The sequence below is a fragment of the Myotis davidii genome, unplaced genomic scaffold, assembly GCF_000327345.1.
Source record: "Myotis davidii unplaced genomic scaffold, ASM32734v1 scaffold71, whole genome shotgun sequence".
Classification (NCBI taxonomy): Eukaryota; Metazoa; Chordata; class Mammalia; order Chiroptera; family Vespertilionidae; genus Myotis; species Myotis davidii.
Window position 1 is genome coordinate 2,535,428 of NW_006283588.1, and position 26,844 is coordinate 2,562,271.

Genomic DNA, 26,844 nt, shown 5'->3' on the forward strand with positions numbered 1-26,844 from the left:
CCCAAGAGAATGAACCTTAACTATATTTTAACACAATTTTGGCCTAATGCTTCTATATATTAGGCTTCTCCTAATATATAATTGTGATATAACAAATAACAATAAATATTAAGAGGGTTTTTTTAGTGTTTTTTAGTTGGAACATTTTGAAAGACTGCTTTGTGATAAAAAGTAGTATTATAAGTAAAATATACAAACATTAAGCTCATATGTATTATTTGTAAAGGGGTTATGTTTGAAAGAAAGATAGAGGCATGGCCTGAGTAAGAATAGACAGGGTAAGAAAGAGTATTCCAGGAGGGAGAAATAATAGATGAGGTGTTTGGGAAGGGGGACAGACAGAATGAGACACATACAAAGGTTAGCAAGTAGAATTCTCTGCCTGGAGCACTGAATGTGTGCTGAACAATCCCCTCTTGCCCAAATGCCTTCTTGAACCTCAACTTGTCATGTCAAGTTCCCTCCCTACAATCAGAGTGTGCACGTTCTCTTCGATGTTTCCCTGGCTCTGGAATGAGGAAATAAAGGCCTTGCACCCTCCCTCAAAATATGCTGCTTCCATTCCCTACATAAAACTCATGCACTGATGTTGGGAGACAGGCTCAGAAAAGCTAAGTGCGAACTGAAACGAAGTAACTCCAAACAGAGAGAGCTGGCGCAAAGCTGTCTGGGCACAGGTAGACCTTATCCCCTCTTTTTTTGGTTTATCAGTGTGTGTGTGTGTGTGTGTGTATATGTACACACACACACACACACACACACATATTTCATACTTGGAGTTATAATCCATACTACTTTAGTTTTTGGCTTAAATCTAATCCAGCTTTGATTCTTTGGAGCACTTTCACTTGGCTCTGAAATATGTTTATTCTAGTTTTGTTTCTTTATTGTTTAAAGTATTACATATGTCTCGTTTTTCCCCAATTGATCCCCCCGCCACTCCCGCTCCCCAGGACAAGCCCCCACCGCCCCAGTGTCTCTGCCCATTGGTAATGCTAATATGCATGCATACAAGTCCTTTGGTTAATCTCTTACCACCACCCCACCTGCCTTCCCTCTGAGGTTGGATGGTCTATTCAGTGATTCTTTGTCTTTGAATCAAGATCACTTACATCTCGCTAGGGTTGGCTTAAGCACACTTCTTATTTATTTAAGAAACTTATACCAAAGCAAATAGATGCCAATATATATTTTGTCAGTGAATAAGGAAGAAATAAGAACTAATTTGAGTCTTATATATCACTGTCTTCAAAAGAGTTATTTCCTGGCATATATATATATATATATATATATCTCACTGAACAACATGTACTCTGCTTATGGTACTACTTGATTTTACTTGAAAGCCCCTTTAACTACAATAATTTTTATTAAGGTTTATCAAACGGGTTGGTTGTTTATATCTTGCTTTTGCTCCATAGATGATAATGTTAATATTAGCTTAGTATGTAAGGGACTTGAATAAGAAGTTTAAAAACAATTATTCACTGGCAGGAGAATTTAACCCAGGCATATAGAAGATTCTTGGTTAAGGATAGTCATAAACCAGAGGACATTACGCTTATCTATGAGTCAAGTGACTAATAATAATAACATTGACTACTTTTGGGTTTTCAGCATGATACGAAGTTTTTTTACGGGTATTATCTAAGTCACTTTTCACATTTAGTTTATTCCGTTACTTGGTTGAACAGTCTGAGGCTTAGAGTAATCTTGTTCTAGGTCACACTGCGGCAGTTCCAGAACAGGCAGGCCCGCTCAGACACTGTGGTTAAAATCCATTTTAGTAACTGCTATACGACCCTGTTTTCTTGGTAAATCAGTCCCAGTGTTTTTATTTCATACATTAGGAGACTTAGGCTCCAATGATTGAACAGACCAAGATTAACGACTAGTTTCTCAAATTGAATACATAGCATTAGCGCTAGAAACCAGGATCACCTTCCCAGGCAGCAGCCCGGTGGACAACACTGGCCATTCCTATTTTAGAACATTCAGTGCATAAAAGGACTCCTCACTGATGACTCACTGCCCACACACTTAATATTATAAAATGGGAACATAATGTTTTTACCTTCCAAGAATTGAGGAATAAAGGGAATGAGGTTTCTTTTATCTTCTGACATGTACTACATTTCGCTTAATTTCCATTTCCTTTTCTGCTATGTAAAAGGTATTAGGACCATTGTAGTAAACAAAATATACTAATTTATTTTAAAGGTGGTCACTTGAAATTAAGTGTATTTTTCATATATATTATTTATATTGTGCTCTGCAAACTTCAAGTCATCTAATATTTCTTCTGTATAAAATTGGCTTTTAAGTAAGTTGTGGTAATGAACGTTCTGATAAAGTAGTATTTATTAACCATTATTTTATTTGATTTTGATCCATATGCTCTATGAAGTGTTCAATGTACACAACAAGTAAAGAACATTTATATTAATGGTTTGTCAAGCCATTTGTCTCCATGGAAAAATAGATATGTATCTAATATCAAAGGACATGCAAATTTTTTTCTTGACAAGTCATCTGATCTGCAAATGCACTGTGGTTATAAAAGCAAGTTAAATATGTATGTATTTAGGATTAAATTACCATTTTACCAATATCCTCCTTATCTGAATTAGTAAAAATCGGAGAAAGAATATAAATAAACATCATGCTCAAGCTATAAAGGGATTTCATTGCTTTACATATTACTTCAAACTGCATGCATCAGTTAAATACAAAATTTTAAGAGCAGCTAAAATTGTAGACCTCATTAAATCTTAATTAGATTAAGCCATTGCAATAGGTGGCTCCTGAATGAAAGGTAGCTTCCTAAGGTCAATACTTAAGGCCTGTGGAATGTTTATTGCCCTTTTATTCTTGTATTTGCTCGTGGCTTTTAGTATGTGCCAATAATCTCTTTGTTTCACTTTGATAGACAAAATGTGTTCTCACAGTTTGGGTGTATATACTTGTTAGAATGTAGTATTTTTGAGTTTTTTGTTTGTTTTCTGTTTTTTGTTATGCTGCATCTCCATTGTCTAAATCAGGCATAATAATTGCCCAATAGAAATGTATTAAATGAATTCTACTTTATTAAATCCTGAAGTCTTTTGAGTATCTGGTCTTAATATGATCTTGATAACTGAAGAAGATGGACAACAGCCAAATGTTAGTATAGGTTCCTGAGTATCATCTTTAAAAAATACCAGTTTGACACACTATATTCACCAGTTAAAATAAAATGGATTTCTGTATGGCATTTAAGCATCCTCGTCTGATGTTTAGAAAATAGAAATAGCTTGTTTGGAATAGACTTTAAAATGATTTATCCTTGGTTATTTTTCATTACTATAGAAAAACAAACAAACAGGTACTGTGCTGATTACTTAACATGACTTCGTCTTGCTTGATTTTTAGGATAATATTTTGAGGAACATGTTCCTATTCCTATTAAGGATGATATCATTGATGCTAAGGAACTTGTTCATGATTACACAGCTTGTAGGTAGTGAACTCAGGAGTCTGTGCAAGCCTTTTTCTGTACTGCCGCATGTATACAAGAAATAAGCCACAATTGTAGATTTGTTAGAGTGAAGTAGGCCTTTAAGGACAAAATGTGAATTTTTTTTTAACCTAGCTGTATTTTTAAATTAGTTAGAAATATGTAAGTTTTTTAGTATTGTGTCTTGAAGCAAAAGAGTGTATATATATATATATATATATATTTAATGATATATTTTTCTCACACATTTGAGAAAGAATTGAAGGGTTCTTGTAGGGTAATGATAGTAATAGTAGAATCTGATTAGTTCTATCAGGATTAATCTAACAATTAGACTATAGGGGAGGCAGGTAGAACAAAGGAGGCTACTGCAGTGATGTAGGGAAGAGATGTCTGCTCGGGCCAGATGGTGAGGCTGGTCTACCCCGTGGCTCCTCTGCCAGTGCTTCCTGGAAGTGTAACAGGCGGCTGAATTTGGAATGGATTTTGAACATAGAATTAACATTTTTTTCTCAATGATTGGAAATATGTAAAGGAAGAGAGGAGAGAACAGACAAGAACAATTTCAAAGTTTGGGCCTAAATAACTGGAAAAAGCAAGTTGATATTTCTGGGATTGAAAGGGGGGTGGACATATCAAAAGTTTGTTTTGACCATTTTAGCTTTCGAAGTAGAGTCTATTAATGAAGACTATTAGATTACCAAGCAGAGCTGGATATATATCAGGCCATATGCAAGTCTGAGGGACTGGTCTGGGGGTAGAAATGGAGGAATCATCGCTGTAGAAAGGATCAGTAAAGTCATGGGGCTGGAGGAGAACACCTGGGAAGGCTGAATATAGAGAAAGGGCTTAAGTCTCTGCATCTCTGATTACTCCAGAATTTATTGTGAGGATGATGAAAGGGAACAGCCAAAGTGCCTGGGGGAGAGGAGCCAGGAAAGTAGGAGAATCTAGAATGGCATCTTAGAAGTCAAGGGAAGGAAGTAGTACAAAAAAGTAGAGGGACCCCATGCAGCGGACTTAACAGTTCAAGTCCAGTCAGAATGAGATATGACCATAGAATTGGAAGTGGAAGTCTGTTGATGACTTTGACCAGAGAAGATTTTATTACTAAAAAAAGTTTTGAAATCACTCACCTAGAAAATACCAAGTTCTTGCTTCTCTAAATTTGTGATTCTAATATAGGCAAACTACCTTCTAGTCATTATATAAATCTAGGTATAATATCCAGTGTTGTTTTGTTTAAATATTTAAGTCATACAAATGTTGACTTTAATGATCATTGTTTAATTATATGATTGCCAGATAAAGCTCTTATAAAATGTTCCACTTGATTGCCTTCTTGTCTTTTGAAATCATTAATTTATGGTAGAAAAGGTATGAACTTTGGAAGTAGACACATGTTTCAGTCCAAATTCCACCAATTACTAGTCATGCAATCTTAAGCAAGTTAATTTTTCTAAATCCGTGGGTTATGCATATATGCATACATGGTCTTTGGTTGATTACCACCCACCCACCCACCTCATTTTCCCCGCCCTCCCTCTGAGATTCCACACTCTGTTCCATGCTTCCAGAAATACTGTCTCCAGTAAAGCATAATGCTTTCACCCATACGTGTTGTCAAAATAAAAACAAAGGACATTTTTGAGAGGACTAAAGTGGTTTTTCTGGAATGATACAATTACTCCTCATATGTGATATAAAATTAAGGCTATTTTATGCCGTAAGAGGGTTTTTTTCTCGAATATTTTTTATGAACAGAAAACCTAGACAAGTATTTTTATTTAAAACAACTGCCAAGCAACTAATTTTCATGAGAGATTAACAGCTGAAATAATGGAGACGTCAGATTTTTTAGAAGCAAAATATCTTAGATGATTTTTGTCAGATTTTCTGTAATCTACTGGATATCAACTAATACAGTTCTTACTAAGTATGGAAAACTGTACATTTCTCAGTGAGCTAAAACAGTTTTAATATTTATATTTTAAAAATCAATTAAAATGTTCTAATGAAATGAGTGTACTTATAAACCTTATTTTGATAATGTGGAAAAGAGTGATTTAATATTTGATAGATTATTGTTGACTTATTTTAATGGATTCAGTAAACTTGGTAAACTTGCTCTAATTTATAACATTTGCTATTACATTGTGCGTATGTTTGTGGTAAACCTTTGAACAAGATATATGTTCACATTGATATTAAGTTGCTGCCTACAGTTTACAGTAATATCAGCCACCAACATTTACATCTATTATTTCTAGTTAAAAAGTAAATATTTCATTTAAAAAACTCCAAATGGAGTTTATTTAATAGACTTTTCCATTATCTTCATGGTTTAAAACTACAATGTACCAAAAAATCCCTAATTCCTCAGATTGTAACATTAGCTTCTTTGTCTTGTTTTTCTAGAGCTACATTCATGGAAGCAGCCAGGCCCAGTTCGTGGCTGAGTCCCACATTATTCTGGTACTGAGTATCCTTTAAAGGACTGATGATTGGAAAAGGAAAACCATGTTCTGTCAAATTAATTCTCTCCTGATAATAAATACCAAGACTTGTAAAAGACATTATATTTTAAATTGGCTATGTCTAATTTTCTGATTTCTATGCTAATTATTTCCTATTATACTTTTGGCTTTTATTCTGAATTATTAACAGTCTCTTAATTTTCTCTTTTTTACTGAGTAATGAAGTTAGAGCTTTTGCTCTGCCTCGGTTATCTCTGGCTAAAGGTTATTTGTGAAACTTGTATGGTTTTTCCCATAGGATCTTAATGGTGGGGGCAGGGGGGAATGCATCCTATAATGTAAAAAGCAAGATGAAAAACATTATTTTAGTACTGGTCCCCTTAAATATTATGATCAGTCAGAAGAGGGAGATGTAGGACAGTTAGAAATTTCTTTTTGGAACATACCAGACCCATCGTTTTGAATCAGGTAATTCTGCCCAGTTTGGGGTCAAGAAGAAGATAGCAGGATAGGAAGGAAGGAAGTTCAAGTATTTAAGACAAGCTGAATATTCTCTGAGTGGGGAGTTACCTTTTAGGCAAACAACTGTATTTGGGGGGAACAGTGAGGTTTGTGTGAGTCGTGTGACGTTTTGACTTTGGAAATGAAGCTGGAGGAGAGATTATGACTCCATTTTATATTCCAGTGTCTTCCTAAAGCTCACTGAGCAGCACTGACCCGCTTCTTCCTCGTACCAGTTCTCACCCTTTACATTCCTCCCACACGTGACCACACATACTTGGCACATACATGGAATTGTGCATATCTGTAGTCCGTTTCTTGCTTGCATTTATTTAATTACCTCTATCTTTTATGGCTTCAAATTTAAGAAATGACTAAGATGAGTATTTTTGTGTATGTTGTACTTTGCCTCTTAGGTTGGACTTGGAAATAACCTACATTTTAGTAAACATTCTCAAATTTTGTGATTTTCATCAGTAACTACAGGTTTCTGTGTTCTGACTTTATATGGTAAGATATTAATCCTTTCTGCATATCAGAAGGGTTTTTAGTGAGAAAAGGAAATATTTGCAAACATGTTTATAGGAACATCTCCATATCTAAAAATGTGGGTAAGGCCATATTTACTCTTACTTCATCTCTTAATTGCATGTTTATGAAGCAAAATACATTTGTGTTCAAGTATAATAGTAAGAAAAAATACTTGTTGCAGGTCACTTTTTAGCTCTTATTTATATATACACATTTTTTCTACCCTATTTCAATCCCTGATGTAGCATTTTAGCAGCATACTTTATTCAAAGCAGCTAGTCTATTAAACACATCAGGAGTACCTCACAAAAGAAATGAAAGTTCCATTATATGGCAGGAATTCTCCAAGGTTCCATTTCATGGCTCATTGACATGAAACTGAGATTTAGGATGCAAAGAAATTTCATAAGCAGTGTGAAGTCTTCCATATAGAGTTCTAACAGGAATACCTAAAAGAACTAGAAGTCCCTGTTCTCTCTCTGTTACCAGTAATTATTTATTGCTTTATTTCTTGTTGTTTTATTTCATAGATATTTATGAAAAAGAAAATTTCTTTTAAAATGGTAGACTCACTAAAATTATCAGTAAAAGTTAAGAAGCCATTATGTAATAATTTGTGATTTTACTTTTATTTGGCAGTCTGCTAATTTTTTAACACTATATATTTTTCTCTTGCCATTTATGTGTGTATTTTTTCCCTTATGGGAAAAAAGTAAATTCCAGATGGTTACTTTTTGTTTATCTGTGGAGACCATTGCTGCCTTTTGTTTTCCTCCTCTTAATTTAGTAAGCCAGGTGATTGGATGCACTGGCTGTGTACAAACGTTTGTTGGAAAAAACCTAAGGAAGAACAGATGGAGTTGGCTGTTGTCATAGGTTATATACTTATATTTACTACAAATGTTTTTCTCCCTATTAGTAGTGTTTTATTTTCTCCGTTTCTTATTTAGGGAAGAAAAAAGAACAATCCTAAGTAGTCTACGAGAGAAAACTATCTAAAAAGTTTAAGAAATATTATGGCATTTTAATACAGATATGTGGACCAAGAAGAATTTATATAATCCTTTATGTTTTCCCAGTAAAAATTTATTTTTCTTTCATTTACTTTTCATTCAGTTATGTTTCAGTACCTGATGCAAATAAGATATTTGCTATTTACAAGAAAGTAGACAGATAGGAAAAGAATTATCCTGCTGTGTGGCCAGTGCTAACATCAGTGCTCGGACGCAGCGAGAAAGCAGAGAGCACCCGGATGCCCAGGTAGTTCAACTGACTGATGGGTTCATTTTGCTACAGCAGCCGAAGTTTCCCTGTCGGAGAATAAGTGAGGGAGAGTATTCCAGTAGGAGGCACAACAGGTACAAAAACATAACATGAGAATATTCACAAATTGTGAAGAGGAGATTTGGTTGGGTAATGAAAATGTACACATGCCTTGCTAAGAAATGTGAACCTTATCTGAATTCTCCAAGCTACAGTCGATGTGTGCCAGTGGGTACAGGACACACGAGGTATTGTATTGGCTTTACTGCCAACTATACAGACTCTGACCTGTCCCATGATTCCCCTTGGCCTTTAAGTTCTGAGATCTAAAGAAGATGGCATAGATAAGTATCAGTTGGAAGTAAAAGTGCTAATATAAAAGGCAAAGGCTATACTAGCGATATATATATATTCTTGTAAATATCACATTTGCTTTTCATTTGAGAAAACATTTGTTTTCCATTTATCATGAAAGTTTGATCTGCATTTATTTTCAATCTATGATAGAGAAAAATGTTTATTTTAATGTGTTATATAGAAGAAAAAAACATTATAGGAGAAAATTAATGATGGATGCAAGTTGAAGATAATTTTAGATTTAGATCCCTTTAAGTCTTCTGTAATGTGCTCATATATTTTTCAACTTCTGTTCTCATTCATCTTAAAATTGGCAGTCGTGATTCTCTTCCTGGAGCAACAGTGAACCTAACATCATGTGCAATTGAGAATGAATTATAATGCAATACAAATGCATTTGTTATTAGTTCAGTAGGATGCCCAGTGCCTTTGGTTATTATATATAATTTACACAATAGCGGCTTCTAGTGTATGTGGGATGTCAGTGTTTTGACTTTTTAAGCAATAAGATGATGATTGGCAGGCTCAGCAAAGAAACTGTGGAGTCTGCAAGTAGTTGAAGTACTAGTATATATTGCTACAATGTTAATACAAATGTGCAAAATAATACATGAACTAGGCCGTGTGTGTGTGTGTGTGTGTGTGTGTGTGTGTGTGTGCGTGTAGGCATTAACTATCTCAGAACAATAGAACAAGTCTCAGAAACATTATAGTTTATCCACTATATACTTACATCTCATATACTCTTTTAATGTTGTGCGAAAATGGCTCCAGCCAAAATTTTAAAGGCAGAAAAGCATCTGTTATCCCAGAGTTAGACATAGAATCTCCCCAATATCTAGGGGCTTTCCTTAATTATTCAACCTCCCACCCAATGAAGGAAGCTCTACATATCAACTCTGACAGATGAACATCTAACTAGCTTCTTCCTCTGTTTAAAAATTAATCCTTCATGTACAAATGTGAATTATTTTTCTCAAATGACAAGTATTATGTAGACTCTTTTTTCTTAATCCAAAACTTTTGTTTCCTTGGATACTATGGAACTTAAGCCCAATTAATTCTCAATAATCAAAGATCTTACATTTAAAAAATATTTTTAAATAAAAGAGAGAGAGTTGGTGAGTTTAAAGACATTTTAGTTTAATTCTTATATCTTAATTTTAACCATCAAGTTTAAAGTAGGTTCACAGCTCATTTCTCAATACTTTTGCAGGAAAAATTCTGAGAATGAGATCATACTTATTTCCTGACCCTACTGCTTTCTAATAAGATATTTTACTTAGAGGTTATACACAGCCTGTATCTAGGCACCTCTTTGCTTTAAAGTTCCTATTTTAGAGTTATATGTACAAAGGTTTACAAAGTTTTGCATTTCTTTATATACGCATTTATGAATATGAACTTTCCTTTCAGAAAGGATTCATAGAGATCAGAGCAGAAATAAATGAAATATAAACCAGAAAAACAATTAAAAAAAAAAGATCAAGGAAACTAAGAACAAGTTCTTTGAGAAGATAAAATTGCCAAACCTTTCCAGTCATGGGCAAACTACGGTCGGCAGGCCAGATCCGGCCCATTTGAAATGAATAAAACTAAAAAAAAAAAAAAAAAAGACCGTTCCCTTCTATGTAATGATGTTTACTTTGAATTTATATTAGTTCACACAAACACTCCATCCATGCTTTTGTTCCGGCCCTCCGGTCCAGTTTAAGAACCCATTGTGGCCCTTGAGTCAAAAAGTTTGCCCACCCCTGAGCTAGACTAACAAAAACAACAACAACACACCCTATACATCTACATGATGGAATACTATGCTGCTCTAAAAAGAAGGTGCTCTTATCATTCCCGTAAGAGATCAACCAAAGTATTTGTATGCATACATATACGCATAACCAATGGATATAAGACACAAGGGGATAGGGGAGGCTAGGGGACTGTCAAGGGCGGGGGGAAAAATGGACACATATGTAATACCCTTTGTAACACTTTAAGCAATAAAAAATAAAATAAAAATAGAAAATAAAAAATAAATTTAAAAAACACCCTAGAAGATTAACTGATACTGCAGATATAAAGAGGATTATAAGACATTCTAGGAACAATTATATGCCACATAACCTAGGGTACATTGCTAGAAACACACACTCTACCAAGACCAAATCAGGAAGAAATAGAAAAATCTGAACAGACCATTAATGAGTAAAGATACTGAATTTGTAATCAAAAATCTCCCAACACAGATTTCCAGGACCAGATAGCTTCACTGGAGAATTCTACCAAACTTTTAAAGAAGAATTAACACCAATCTTAAATTCTTTAAAACTGAGGAGTAAGGAACACTTCCAAACTCATTCTAAGAGGCCAGCATTACCCTGCTACCAAAGCCATATAGGGTACCACAAGAAAATTATACTAGTAGACTAGTATCCCTGATATATATAGATGCAAAAGTTCTCAACAAAATATTAGCAAACCAAATTCAAGAACACATACATAGGATTGTACACCATCCACCAAGTAAGATTTGTCCCTGGGATGCAAGCATGGCTCAACATATGAAAATCAATAAATGTAATATATAATACTAGAGGCCCGGGTGCATGGATTCATGCATGGGTGGGATCCCTCAGCCTCCCCAGCAATTGGGGCTGGCCAGGGGGAGGGACCGTGGGAGGTTGGCTGGCCATGGGATTTGGCTGTGGGAGCACACTGACCACCAGAGGGCAGCTCCTGCATCGAGCGTCTGCCCCCCTGGTGGTCCGTGCACATCATAGCTACTGGCTGGTCATCAGGTCATAAAACCCTAAGCAAACATTCAACCAGTCGACCGAACAACCAGCCACCATGACGCTCACTGACCACCAGGGCGCAGATGCTCAATGCAGGAGCTGCCTCCCGATGGTCAGTGCAGTCCCACAGCCAACCTCCCATGGTCCCCCATAAACCTGTCACACCCCTCCTGGCCAGCCAGGCTGAGGGACCCCACCTGTGCACGAAATCGTGCACTGGGCCTCTAGTATATAGATAAGATAAATTCAACAATGCAATGTTGTTTTCACTTTAAATAGCTACCTTTTAAAAATATTAAGAGGCGAGAGAAAAATTATATATTTTAAGTTTACCCTGATGCTTTTCATTTTTTCCTATAGATCTGTGTTCCTATCTGGTATAATTTCCTCAGATATAAATACCTTCTTAAGCATTGTTGTAGCTGAGATATTCTCTCAGCTTTTGTTTATATTAAAATGGCTTTATTTCACCCTCATTTGGAAGAATATATTAGATGTTGAATTCTGGGTTCACAATTTTTTTAGCATTTTAAATATATAATTTCTTTTGTGTTGTTGTTTCCGTTGATTTGGATGAGAAGTTGGCCGAAACATAACACTTTCTCTATATGTAATACTTTTTATTTTTCTGCTGCTTTCAGTATTATCAATATTAAATCTTTATCTTTGGCTGTGGTGTGCCTAGATGGGGCTTCTTTGAATTTATCTTACTTTGGGCTTGCTGAGCTTCCTAAATCTGTAATGTGTGTGTGTGTGTGTGTGTGTGTGTGTGTGTGTGTGTGTCTTTTAAACTAGATTTGTGCTAACATAAAAACATTCAAACCTGTAAAAAGAAAAAAAAAGAAGAAAAGAGAAAATGGGCTTTGTGCTCAGACAGCTGCCTTGAATTCTGGCTCCAGCACTATTAACACCTTGTTCTAGTTATTTAGACCTCACTGTAAGTTGCGTTATCACAATGTACAAACAAGAATTAAAACAGTACCCACCTCACAGCATTGTTAAGGGGCTTAACAATGAGAGGACTCCTGTATGGTGTTCAGCCCATTTGCCTGCATACAGTTGCTTCTTCCCTATGTTTTCTTCTAGCAGTTTTATAGTATCAGATCTATGGTTAAGTCTTTGATCCATTTAATTTTGTAAATCATTATTTTCCCCAGGAATAGAAATCATACCACTTCCCCCACGGTTTTATTAATGAAATTTCAGCAACTACTTAGCAGATGAGATAATAAAATGAGTATTTTATTTATAATACCTACATAAGGTCATTTTAAAACATTTCATATATTTGCAAATATGTGTGATAGTAACTATGTATAATCATATGTGTAGATTAAAATTTATACATGAATAAAAAGGGTGTTTCCAGAGAAAGATAAAAGGAGAATCCTTTGACTCCTTAATAAGGACTTACGTAGTCATATCCGTCTGCTCCAAAGCACTAAGCAGTAGAAATTACCCACATAGGAACAAGTTGAATGATACAAGCTTTTAATTTTTTTCTCTCATTACTAGCAATGCCCTATGACTATGGACTCAAGGGAATTTACATCAGTAGACTGTCCAAAACACCTTAAGAATAATGAAATCTTAAAATGCACAAATTTATCATACTGGTAGCATGAAACATTCATTCTCTTACACAATTCTTTCAGGCCATCACTACATGATTGAAACCCAAGGAATTTAGTAATTATCTAAATTTCATTGGTTTTCAAACTATGTATAATGGACCCCTAAAAGTTTAATTGTAGTATGTGATGTGTATACATGTATTGGGTGGGAAGGCCAGGGTGAGGGTGGGAGGATGATGCTATTGCACAGGGCTGATAGCGGCTTTTTTCTCGTTACTTTAGACTTCTGACCAAACTTGGTTGGTTTTATGCTGAATATATTTTAGTCTTCTATGCCTGCCAATGTAAGGTATCATTGTGATTCTATATTATCTGTGTATAATGTGAAATGTCATTATTGTTTTTGAGAGTCCACATAAAGCATATGTGTTGGGAAGGTCCTGGAATTTAAGAGCATTTCAGTTACTTGCAAAATCTCACAAGTTTTAGGTTATATATTTTAAAAATCAAGTTAGCCTTAGCTGGTTTGGCTTAGTGGGTAGAGTGTCAGCCTGCAGATTGAAGGGTCCTGGGTTGGATTCCAGTCAAGGATAAATGCGGGCTCGATCCCCAGTAAGGGGGCATGCAGGGGCAGCCAATCAATGATTCTCTCCCATTGATGTTTCTATCTCTCCCTCTCCCTTCTTCTCTGAAATTAATATTTTTAAAAAATCAAGGTAGATTTAAATACACAAAGAATGATAATTTTATTTTATCTGCATAGAATAAATTGTATTTACCTCTGTGTGCATTTGTAATTTAAGTATTCCACTACACAAAACATTGTGTTCAGATCCAAAAAAATAATGTTTTATTTGCATCCATTGCTACTGTTTCCTTGACAATTACTATAGATGCTGCTATCACCATGGGGATGGTTCTCCTAAATGAAGCGGCAACATCCAAAGGAGATGTTGGAAAAAGACGAAGTAATTCTGTGTTGTTTTTTTTTTTGTAATTTTGTTTTAGACTTAAGATTCATTTAAATCAAATGAGGAATATAAAAGTTCTTTGTAAACATAAACTAAAGAAATGTTCCGGTTGAGGAACGTTGCAATGTTTTTTACTCTTCTATTCTTAGATGTACACAAATAATTAAAAATATATCCCTTCCGAATGGGTTTGGGTGACTTGCTGTGGAACTACAGAGAAAGGAGAAATTCTCTCCACCCTCGTCAGGCGTGCTCTGCCTAGCTCCATGGAGGATCTAGTCCTGGAGTACCGTGCATCCTGCGGGGAGAGGTGGGGATGCTGGGGGAGCCTGAGAGGTATAATGTCAAATGGTAGGTCCTCAATGCCATGGGAATCAGGTGTGCATTTCTGAGCCCTTTTTAAACCCAGAATTTGTGTATGAGGAGCACAGGTGCCTGAAAAAGGCTAACATTTTATTAAGAAGTTTAAAGATGGATAATTTATTTAAAATAAAAGACTTATTTCCTTTATGGGATAATAGCTAGGGTAATATGATTGTTAGTACATCATAATGATTTCTGAACACTTAGGTATCATAATGTTGAAATGTATTGGGTGAAATATACAGTTTAGTTTACCTTTTCCCATGATGTTCTCTACACACCAGTTTGAAGAAATATAGAAGAAATAAACATGTTACTTTGTTTAGCTAAGCATTGTTCAGATATATCACTTCATGATATATCTTTTAAATAAACAATGTGCTGCTCTTTGGATTGATAAATAACATGAGGCAAATTCTTATGTGATGATATATTACCATATGTCCTATCATATCAGGCTAAATAATAGTAATAAGTGTGTATTAATATTTTAATCACAATGTCTATGAAATCATTACTTCCAACTTTTCTCTTGGTCGATTTTATATATATATATATTTCTCCAACCCCCACTGCCAAATTATTTGTGAGAGAGAGAGAGAGAGAGAGAGAGAGAGAGAGAGAGATTATATTTTTAAATTATTTCCTTATTCTGGTAGAATTGATATAATACAACAACTGTGATTATCATTGACCAGGTCATTGACCAGGTCAGAATGTTTCTGTGTCATAGCATTTGCTTCTTACAAGTATGTTATCTGGGATGGGCTACAGTGATTCATTTAGTAATTACTAACTCCTCACCAACCACTTAATTCCTCTCCCTATCCATATACAAGTATTTGGTTGCATTATTTTATTCTGCTGCAGGAAATGAAGTAAATATGTATTCACATATTTTGAGCCTCATTTCCCACTGAGCATAAGAACCAAACGAGGCTACTAAGAGTGACAAAGGGAATGAAAAGTTTTATTTAGCATCTGAAAAGTTTTTTAAAATAAAAATTAAAAAAAGGAAAAGAAGTGTTCAATAAAAGTACTAAATGTAGGAAGATATAAAGTAAAACCTCATGCAGTGAAGTCTGGGTTGAGTAAGGCTGTTGTAAGCTGTGTGGCTACATGCTCTATCTAGTGCCTGGTGTCCAGCATACTGGACATTCTACACTATTTTTAAAAGTGTTTTTCATTTTGTGACATTGAGTACCTTTTTTTTCTTCCTTTGAAGTTCACCTATATGGCCTTGTCTGAAATGAAATGTCACACAGACAATTGAATGCTATTAAGCACTTATGACTTAATTTGTACTCAAATCAGAGAGAATGATATTCCTACACTGTTGAATGAGAACTGACTAACAGATTTCTAGGCCATTATTTTGAGAATACCATACCATATATACTCCCTTTTACTCTCCAAGCTTTTATTCTTAGTTTAATATACATCATAATGAATTGTCAGTAACAGGCTTTTACTGATGCAATAATCTAAAATTATTTTCATAAATACTGCATGGCCCTGAGAATAAAATTATATTTAGCATTCCAATAATGCAGATGTCTCTGCTAATAGAGCTAATGCTTCATAATACAGGGGTAGTTTCATCTGTGGTTTATCACATATTTTGTTTGTTTTTATCCCCTGGGGCATTTTAGTACTTATAGGAACGCTGTAAGAGAGGAAAACTATCAGAAGACTTAAGTCAGTCACTTTGGTTATTTTCATACCCAAAACATACCCGCTCATTGGGAAGAATGTGTAAAATAGTGAGTCCATTGTATTTTGGATTATCTGGTTTGTTGTATCTGTATGTACCATGAACTATTAATATAAGTACACTGCAATTACTGAATGCATTTTTAAGTGTAGACACTTGGGTTCCATGTGTCTAGACATTAATGGTATTTTCTGTCTCTCTAGTCATTTGCCTGGTGGGATTGGGCCTGGTGGTCTTCTTCTTCAGCTTCCTTCTTTCGATATTTCGTTCCAAGTACCACGGCTATCCTTACAGGTAATATCATATACTAACGTGACTCTTTTCATTCTTACTAATAGAATAAACAGAATTTCAATGGTTAATTTATATTCAAGGGTTGATGTAAATAACTAGCTCATTTTCCAAGAGATTTTAAACTCGGTTAAGCAAGTGTGGGCACCCCTTATGTGTTCAGCATAGATTGTACAAAGGAGATAGAAGACATGGTCCCTGCTCCCAAGCAGAGTATAATTTATTTTTTATATATATAATCTCCTATATAATAAAAGCCTAATATTCAGACTGTCACCTTGGGCGGTCATTCAACCGAGAGTTCGACCACTCACTATGACATGCGCTGACCACCAGGGGGTGGCACAGAACATGGTGAGTGTTGGCGATGTGGCACTGGCAGTGGGCAGCAGTGAAGGCGCTGCTGGCCCTGATGGGCCCCAATGAGAGCAGGACCACAGGAGGTTAGTGGAGCAGGTGAGCAGGCGAGCAGGTGGCACCAGGCCATGCTGGGTGTGAGCGGGGGCCTGATCGCCCCACTGATCACCCTGCAGACGGCAACCAGCAGTGGTGGTGGGGGCCTGGCCCTGATCAATGGTCCCACAAGCAGATGGTGGAGCAGGTGAGGGGGCGGTGCCAGGCCAAGGCAGAGTGCCAGGTCGGGCTGTGGGACTGGGGGGCACAAGCTGAGGCTGCAAGCTGGGGCCTGATCCCTGCAGGTCATAGCATTTGCTTCTTACAAGTATGTTATCTGGGATGGGCTACAGTGATTCATTTAATAATTACTATATATATATGTGTGTGTGTGTGTGTGTGTGTGTGTGTGTGTGTGTACACATGTGCATATCCATATAACAAAATGGGTTTTAAGCTTTGTTGAATTCATCAAAAATTCTTTTTCTTTTAGATTATCTGTCTAACATGGCTTTGACTGCATTTTCAGCTTTTTTCTCATATAATCTACTGTTAAGTTTTTACTAAACTTTGCATCATCTTTGGAATTCTGCAAAGTTTTAGCTTTTTCAAATAAGAAAAGCCAACTTAACATAGATGCCAAAATCCTCAACAAAATCTTAGCAAATCGGATCCAGCAGTACATCAGAAAGATCATACACCATGACCAAGTAGGATTTATCCCAGGGATGACTGCATTTTCAGCTTTTTTCTCATATAATCTACTGTTAAGTTTTTACTAAACTTTGCATCATCTTTGGAATTCTGCAAAGTTTTAGCTTTTTCAAATAAGAAAAGCCAACTTGAAAGGAAAATTAAATGATAATCTCTGGTGACTAGAGTTGTCATAATGAATATCTCATACAATTTCCACCAACATATTGTCATGATTGGAGGTAGGAAGTTGTTGAAAATTAATTCTCATATCACATTATAACCAAACTTTAGACTTTACTAGAACCTAATACATTTGGTGGGGAAGATTATACTTGGTCATTTCATGAACTAGGCACAAATTTACTTCTTGAGCATATTCCTTCTTCAGCTTCTCTTAGAGAATAAATGTTTTACTTTCTCTACAGAGTCCTTCTAATAGCTTAATCCATCCTTCTCTTAATGAGGGAGTAAAGGGCCTCTATTTCCTTTTGCAGTTAAAACTGCTGAGTCAGTGCAACTAGTGATACATTGATAGAAAGTAAAATCTCATCAGACCTTCCATCTCTGCCACAGTGACCCGTGCAGTTATTTTAAGATGGTTTATGGGGATGATGGCCACAGTACACGGCTTTGTCTGAGGGACAAAACTAACCCCGTAACGGGGAGATCTGCCTGTGGTGCTTTTTGGAGGAGTATGCCTCTTCAACCCCACCTGGCAGAGGCTCGATTCAGTTTTCTTCCCACACAGTAAAGATAAATGTACTCAAGGAGTGGAGAAATGTAACATGTCTGAGCTGTAGGAACATCTGCCTTAAATCCTGACTGCAGTGTAAATGAGTTATCAGACACATTAGCTCCCAGGGCAACTAGAGTAATAAAAAGGGCAAGTAAAGTCTCCAGTTTCCTCATTTTCTTCTTAACAATATTTAGCCAGCCAATTTTGGTTTTGAAAATGTGATCAGGCTAATCAAATCTAAAGTTAAGTATGTCCAAGAAAGAGAAAGCTGCATTTTTCTCTTTCCCCTACCATTGAGAATCATGGCTCTGTACGATTTGAGTCTTAGTTTGCAAATGAGTATTTGTATTCCCTTTTTTTTTTTATCTACGATGCCAAAAACACTGAAAAAATTAACTCATTTCAATCTGCAGCACTTACAATATGCCAAAGAAAAGGCATCTCTTTTTATTAAAGGTAAAAGAAAGGGGTGGTGTTAGGAGACTTTTTAAACCCTATTTAGTTGACAGTCAGGAAATGGGGAAGGTGAGGAGCAAATTCTGGCTTTCCTTGTGTACCAGGTACCTACTTATGCCCATCTACATTGTTCTCTGATGTAGCAGAGGAATGTGTAGAGAAAATTAAGTTTTTACTAGTTTCATTGCATAGTATTACATTTGACGGCACTGATTTTGTTAGGCTGTGAAGAATTTTCTTCAAGTCGGTCCTTTTTCCCACGGAGTAGGTGTCATGTAACAGAATTCTCTCCAGTCCTCTAGATCTTCTCCAGGAGAGGACATATAAATCCTCAGGAAGTTTTCAAATACATATTCCAGGCCTCCCCCTAGATGCACAGAGTGAGCATTTCTGACCTGCAGCCCGTGCTTGCTCATGTGATGTCTACATGAGTGTAGCATTGAGCCTCCTGACTATGTGACCCGTCCCACTCCCTTGTCAAGGCCCCACCAGGTTAAGCAAGGGACAGGCCTGCCCTCAGCAGGCCTCCTGGGGCTGGAAAGGGAAATGACATCTCCTGTGAGAGTCGGAGATGGGGACCTGATTCAGATGAAAACCCTAAGGAGGAGCTGCCGAGAAACAGAGTCAGACAGCCCGGCAGAGAAGCTGGGGAAGGGGAGGCAGATCCTGGCACTGCAGCCGCTTCTCCAAGCCTGGCATTTCCTGTGCCAAGAAATACCCGATTCACAGAACTACGACCGTCATTATTTGTAAACTAATTTTCACTTTCCTTACAATTTTGGATTCTGTTAAATCTACAATCTTTAGTTTCTTCTATATAGAGTGATCTTTTTACTTCATTTTTATTTTCTCTTAAACCTCACAAAACCTTAAACATTTATACCACTCATATTTTCTCAGTACCTCATATTGCTATTTTTTTGTCAGACTATATGCTAAAGAGGATAAACGTCTACAGTAAATTTACCCTATGTCCATAAATCTTCCCCACATTCTTAGTCTTCAAGGTTTTTTTCCTACAGTAATAATGTTTCATACCATCACTCAGTTCTCCCAGATTGTCTTTTAAGTTTTTAAACTTCCTGATTTAAATCCCTGATCTGCTTGTTACTAGCTGTGTCCTTTGACAAGTTACTTAACTTAGACCTTGGTTTCTCGTTTGTAAATGGAAAAATGTTACATATTTCTTTTGCTTAGCGTAAGGACTGCATGAGAGAATGCATGTAAGATCAATGGCACATTGCCATTATGTATTAATTACTCAGTGCCACATTATTAATTAAAAATGTTTTAAGCTAATTATTATCATAATTAATTCTGATGTAAATATTTTAAACTCATTTATATCTAATCTACCTTTTTCTAACCAGGATTTTTCTTTACAGTGAAGATTAAGTAACTTGTTTGCATGATTGAGTTGAGTGAAATACAGATTTTCCCTGAACCTTTTGATGAATATAATCGGACTCCTGAGTCTCTTAAAACTACCAGTGAAACATCAATCTTAAGAATTTGATCTAATTACCATCTGAGTCATAGTTCAAAAAAAGAATTTTTATTGCAGTGGTAGCACTGAATTTATTTTGGATATTAAATAAAGATTAACTTAAGGGTTTGTCCTGTTTACTAATAAGAGCAAAATGCTAATAGCAATACATGATAGTGTTCACTTATGGGTAATTACTTTCCCAATATTTTCCACTGCCGTTTTCACTCATGATGAAGTTTTCTTCAAAATATTTCTGTAAAAATATTTATGACATATCAGGTCTCAAGTAGGAAAATAACATGAATCATCCTCCTAATTCTATCACGTTGCTTCCTGTTTTTAAGACTCATAGGAAATAATATTTAGAACCAGAAGATCTCAGCTCAAGTTCAATATATAATTTTGTATATTAGTTAATATACAAACGAGAGGTTGGATCTAAGAACCTCTCTTTGCTAACATTGGGACTTAGAGTTAATTGTACTGTTTCATTAGAGTCTGATGATGCTTTTAATTATACATTCTTTCTGGTTCAATATAATGAAGTTATACATTTCATAAAAATAATCAATTGTTTATATTATGTAAGTAAATGAATTGTAAATTGAATGATAAAAATATTTAGGACATTGAAATTACCCACTTTAAATGTTTATTTCAGTCCATTCCTTTATTTCCCCTGTATTACCAGTTTAAGTGATTAACTATTGGTCTAGCCAACAATGAGAGTGGCCCACAGAAATAGTGTTTTACCCAAATTTCACCACACAAGTTTAAGTTCTTATCAGCATCTTCGCCCACCACTGACCTACACTGAATCCCAGCCTGACCCCATTACTGGAACTAATTCAGCATAGTTACCCTCATATAACTATTAAAATGAGATGAATTAATGTAATGATGACATTTTTTGTTATGTTTATAGGTACAAATTTAGAATGGGATAAATAGCTATTGTGTTTTTCTTACTTCCACTCATCATAATTTTTCTTTTTCAGCTTTTTAATTAAATGAAGCCAAGTGGGATTTCCATAAAGTGAAAGTTTACCATGAAGATGAAGTGATCCTGACACTCTACTTTGAATTCTTCAGTACAGTTCCATGTTGATTGTGATAATGTAGCTTATTCCTGTGTGATTTTATAAATGTGAGATTTCCCAGTGAATTTAATTTATAGAAATGTGTGGTTAAATTTAATATTAGCACTGGAAAGAACAAAGTAAACACTGACGTGTTTTTTTCAAGCATATCATCATATTCAGTGAGTGCTCCAGGACTGAAATAAATGACAATGTGTCAATTCATGCTTAAATGTTCACTTATTAGTAAGGAAAACCACCGCGTTACTAAGAGAAAACTAAGAAGTGAGTGTAAATAAATTCCTAGGGCTGTGCAGAGATAAGATATATGCATGAAAATATGTCATGTTCTGAAAAATTATATTTATTGCAGTTTCAAGTTAAAGGATATGTATGGTTATATAGTGTTTTGTTCTAATTAGTCCTGACTAGAGGAAGGAGTGCAGGACAGAGAGCTGGGTGACTAGTACCTACAACTTGGATGCCTAACCTGGGAAAGATAGGTTCTTTCCATTTATAAATATAAAGCAAACGTGACTGAAGCAACATGCCTCAAAGGCACCGGCAATGGGAGCACCACCTGAACTAAGAATTCGTTCCTCTCCAACTTCAGAGGTGTCATCTAGGAATCCAGACTTAGAACCACAGAACTCACCCTTATTTCCCCCGCGTTGCCATCAAAACCTCATTCCCTGAATTACCCTGATATGAGTGAGTGACTCAGGGAAGCTGTTTTGAAAACCAAATATTATGTTTGCATATCCTGTTTCTGATTGTTTATACAGCACCTTCTCATATGTTATGGAGTTTTTTCTTTCACAGCAATTCTGTATATTAGACAGGAAATGAAAATTTTTTCTGACTTATAGAAGTATTACAAGCTGAAAGCCAAAAAGAATAAAAAACAGAGCTTGTAGCTAGACTTTTAAACCTCAAACCTGAATTTTTACTTCTGTGGTGCTACCCAAAGAAGGAATTAGAAACAGTCCAATAAACTTTTTGTTTTTCCTCATTAGGCTTTGTTGTCGAATTTTCATTGAGATCCAAATAATAGACCACGAACAGCTTTGTTAGCTATATTCTCAAACAGAAACCAGTGTACATCCACAGAATTTACTTATTTTGTATGTATGAAATTCAATAAAGAATGGAAAATATAAAAGCATACAGGAGCATATTAAGTTCAATCCGGGGCAATATCTGTGCTAGCAGTATGAAACCTCTCTTTTCAAAACATGATATTCAATAGTGAAAAGTTATGTAATTCAGAACTATGTTAAACTTATCGCCAAATCTATTATTAAAAACCATATTAATTCCCCTAGTTCCTGTTCAAATATCGATAAATTTAGTATTGGACAGCATTTATGGAAGGGCAATAAGGGAACACAATTATTGATTTAATGCCTATGACTAGGTACGCTTGACCTATGAATCTCAATCCATTGAGCATTTCCACGTTCTAAAGTTCATGCAGAACAGACGTATAGTTGGAGTTTGCCAAATTTTGTGAACACTTATTAAGTATAATTACGTGTATTTGTCCTTTTAAGGCTCTCAATTCTTCCAGTTAGTGTGCAATGGACTAAATGATATTAACACATATTTATTCTCTCTATAAAACTTAGTAGTGTGTAATCATGAGCAAATTCAGTTCTCAGATACAGTGGTCCAGGTGAAAAGAACCTCCCTACCCCATATTAGCAAAAGTTTTCCAGCCTAAATTATATAATTTCCTTTGAACATTAAATACCTGCCACTATAAAAACAGTGGGGTTTTTGTTTGTTTGTTTTCAGAATTCTATCATTTCAAAAGCTATTGATCCTCCATAGGCAATAGTTCCTTGAGGGAAGTGATTCTAAAGGGAAATAGACTGCCTTGAGATTAGTTATCATTGTTAAGTTCTACGGGCAAAAATTCCAAAAACATATTGGCTCAACTGTAGTTTGCTTTCAGAATGTAATGTGCAAAGTCACATCCATGATATATGATATCATTACCTTTGCCAAACAATTTAAATTGAAAAGTTAATTTGTGTGTGGTAGGTTATATCCTCTAAAGTCACTTTTCAACCAGATGCACTGTATTAAAGATTCCCTTAAAAATATGTTTAACAATCGCCAGATAGGGTTAAAAAATTTCTACTAAGTTTTAGAGAAAAATCCTCATATAAAATTCCATCAAAGAGAGTTTCATTTTATAATAACATATGATCAATAACGTGTTGCATTTTTCTCAGCACACTGTTCCTTGCATTAGGTATTCACGTGAGTAAGCTCAATACTTTTGTGTGTTTACTGTAATTTTCTTTTGCATATAGAGTAATATTCCATGTCAGCAAGCATGGTGATTTGGGGAGATTAGATTTTATAACTACAGATATTGACAAGTATTTCCTTTCTTGCTGTCATGAGAACCATCCTAAGGGTACATGAAGGGAATGGTTATTCTAAGTAAGGCACGACATATTGTCCTGAGGTCAGTGACATTAAACATTGTGTTTTAACGTCGTCATAGGGGCAAACACATTAGCTAGAGCATCTAGGGACAAAACATTTCAATGAACTCTTTGAGGTTTAATGTTCCTCGAAGTCCACAGAGCTCATTACGTTTAAAATATGAAAACGAGATGTTTTTCATCTCCCAGCAAGAAGCTATATTGGGTCAGACCAATAACATAGCTAGTAATGTGTTTTTCTAGTAGTAGGAAAGGGTCAGCATAGTAGCTAGTTACATTTAAACAATTCAAATATGTGCATATTAGCACCTAAATTCTCTTATTTAATTCACGAGCACCTAACGTGAATTTTGCATATTCCTTTTGTTAATCTTAAATGCCTGAAATATATACAAATGTTTATATCATGTAACCATAGAGTCCTTATTTACAGCTAATAAAACATCACAATTTTAGACTGTAATAGGAAAATGTCACTTTCACCTAAATGTTGGTGTATGTATTTACTTACATTAAAAATTATGCATATGGCTTTAGCCGGTTTTGCTCAGTGGATAGAGTGTCAGCCTGCGGACTGAAGGGTCCCAGGTTTGATTCCGGTCAAGGCACATGCCTGGGTTGTGGGCTCCATCCCCAGTGGGGGGTGTGCAGGTGGCAGCCGCTCAATGATTCTCATCATTGATGTTTCTATCTCTCCCTCTCCCTTCTTCTCTGAAATCAATAAAAATATATTGTAAAAATAAAAAAAATATTATGCATATGTGTCAATGAAAATGGTAGAATGAGGAACTCTGGGGACCAACCCCCCTCCATATAAAACACTGGGGCGGGGGGGACCAGCAAAAATGGTCAGAATCAATTTTGTTGAAAGTCCAAAACATAGTGCAAGGTGTATACAGCAACATAGTGAATACTTGGCAATAAAAAGATGGCTGAAACCCAGTAGTACAGCTTAATGGCATTTTTATTATTTTCATCACCTCCTCCATGGTCAGCAGTGGTCTTGAAAAATGGCAGCCTGTATTACTAGCATGGGTGTCTGATTCTACAGGGAACAGAATGGACCTTCTTCCCATGGATGGTATTTGTTGTGGCCTGTTCAGAGATTCCCCAGTAGTTCTGATGCAAGAGGCTTGCCTTTATTTCACCTAACTCAGGAAGATGGAAAAGTAGCTGTGCAGAGAGTATTTGCCTAAAACATTAACAGTAACTGAACATGCTGCTTCTTGGGGCAAAAGATAACTGTTGGGACAAACAGGCAGCGGAGGTCAGGGAGGGAAATGCTTTGGGCAATAAGGGCTTTAGAAAGCGCCCACATAGTCTAAGAGGAATCTAGAAAGACATGCCCATATCCAGGACAGGATGCATGCTCAGAAAAGACTAGAGAAGACCCTAAGCTTTTACCCCTTGCTGATCTGTACCCCCAGTCCAAGCAGAAATGAAGGCTAAAGTAGACTTGTAAACACCATGGATAAGTGTTGAAGGGGTGCCCCACACAGCCAATCTACAACGATCAGGAGAATATTTTCTTTTATTTTCCTTTTTTCTTTCTGTCTCCAGGCTTTTCAGGAAAGCTCTGTCAAACCACAAGGTGACCACTAAAACAACAATGTGGAATTGGAAACTTTATAGATCACACATGACTATACTTTATACAAGCAGTTTAGGACAGTCACTCAACAGCCACAACCCACAACAAGCAACAAAAGCTAACTCTGGAGAGGGAGCAGAATCCAATTTCCAGAGCTGCCACGATATTCAGAATGGCCAGTTTACAAAGAAAAGGGGGCAACATACAAAGAGGAATTCAAACAAGAAAGCATTGTCCATTCACAGGAAAGAAAGAAATGAAGAGAAACTGTTCTTGAGGAAGCAGACAGTGGACTTGCTAACTCAACACCGTAACTGTGCGTAATGTACTCAAAGAGCTAAAGGAAACCATAGACAACTAAAGGAAAAACATGGACAATGTATCTCCAAATAAAGAATATTAATAAATAAATAACTGAGTCATACAAATTCTGATGTTGGACAACAGCATAGATATTAAAATTTCACTAAAGGGATTCAAGAGTAGAACAGGCAAAATAAAGAACCAGTGAACTTGAAGCTAGGTTAATTGAAATGGTACAGTCCAGCCTGGTCAGTTTGGCTCAGTTGCTATTAAACTCACCTACAATAGATGCTAAAAAAGTTATTCATGATGAAATGAAATGACAGAAGACAAGAACTCAAAGCCAAATGAAGAAATAAAAAGGAAATGATGGCAACAAAATGGTGGAATAGGTGTTTCACCATCATTCTCCAACAGAAAAAAAGGGTTCAAAACACTGATAAAGCTAAAATTGAAAGATAAATTATTCATTAATTGAAAGAATTTGTTATTTAAAAGACGATACTACCCAAAGCAATCTACAAATATAATGCATTTCCTATTGAAATTCCAATGGCATTTATCACAGACATGGGAAAAACAATCTTAAAACTTGTGTGGAAGTACATAATGTCCCAAATACTCAAAACAATTTTGAAGAAAAATAAAGCTGGAAGCATACACTTTCTGATTTTAATCTATATTATAAAACTACAGTAAACTAAGCCATATAGCATTACCATAAAAACATTGAAAAAAAAGGGATAAACTTAGGAGACTCAAACATCCCAATTTTATAACTTACTACAATGCTATAGTAATAGAAATATTGGTAATGACAACTACAAAGCACCAAATATAGAGACTTAGCATAAGGATAAATGTATAGTTTAATGGAAGGAAACATGCATAATTCTTCATAACTTTGATTTGGTAATGGTTTCTTAGATATGACACCAAAACCACAAGCAATGAAAGAAAGTAAATTGGGCTTATCAAAATTAAAAACTAAAATCGGAGGACATTATTGAGAAAATGAGAAGATATTTCTTAGAAAGAAAATATTTGCAAAGCAAATCTGATGAGGATCTAATATCCAGAATATAAAATATGTTATACAAATCAACAAAAAAAGAGGCAAAGTCCCATTTAGAAAAAAAAAAAGATGTTAATGGCTTGAATTGTATTCCCTCAAGGGAGGTATGTTGAAGTTCTAATACCAGTACCTCAGAATGGCTCATTTGGAAATAGAGTTGTTGCAGATGTAATTAGTGAGATGAGGTCATACTGGAATAGGGTGGGCCCAAATCTAATATGAGCAGTCCTTATGTAA

At 35.7% G+C, this 26,844-nt stretch overlaps 1 protein-coding gene across 1 annotated transcript in view; it reads left to right on the forward strand.

The window, feature by feature from the left end:
- Positions 1-23,849, forward strand: part of TUSC3 (tumor suppressor candidate 3) — a gene marked incomplete at its 5' end in the record, with an annotated part of 78,152 nt that extends 54,303 nt beyond the window's left edge. The window contains 4 exons of the mRNA XM_015565246.1: positions 5,915-5,978; positions 13,885-13,959; positions 16,243-16,333; positions 21,099-23,849. Coding sequence (XP_015420732.1) covers positions 5,915-5,978; positions 13,885-13,959; positions 16,243-16,333; positions 21,099-21,114 — 246 coding nt within the window. The remainder of the gene's footprint in view (positions 1-5,914; positions 5,979-13,884; positions 13,960-16,242; positions 16,334-21,098) is intronic.
- Positions 23,850-26,844: the final 2,995 nt, after the last annotated feature.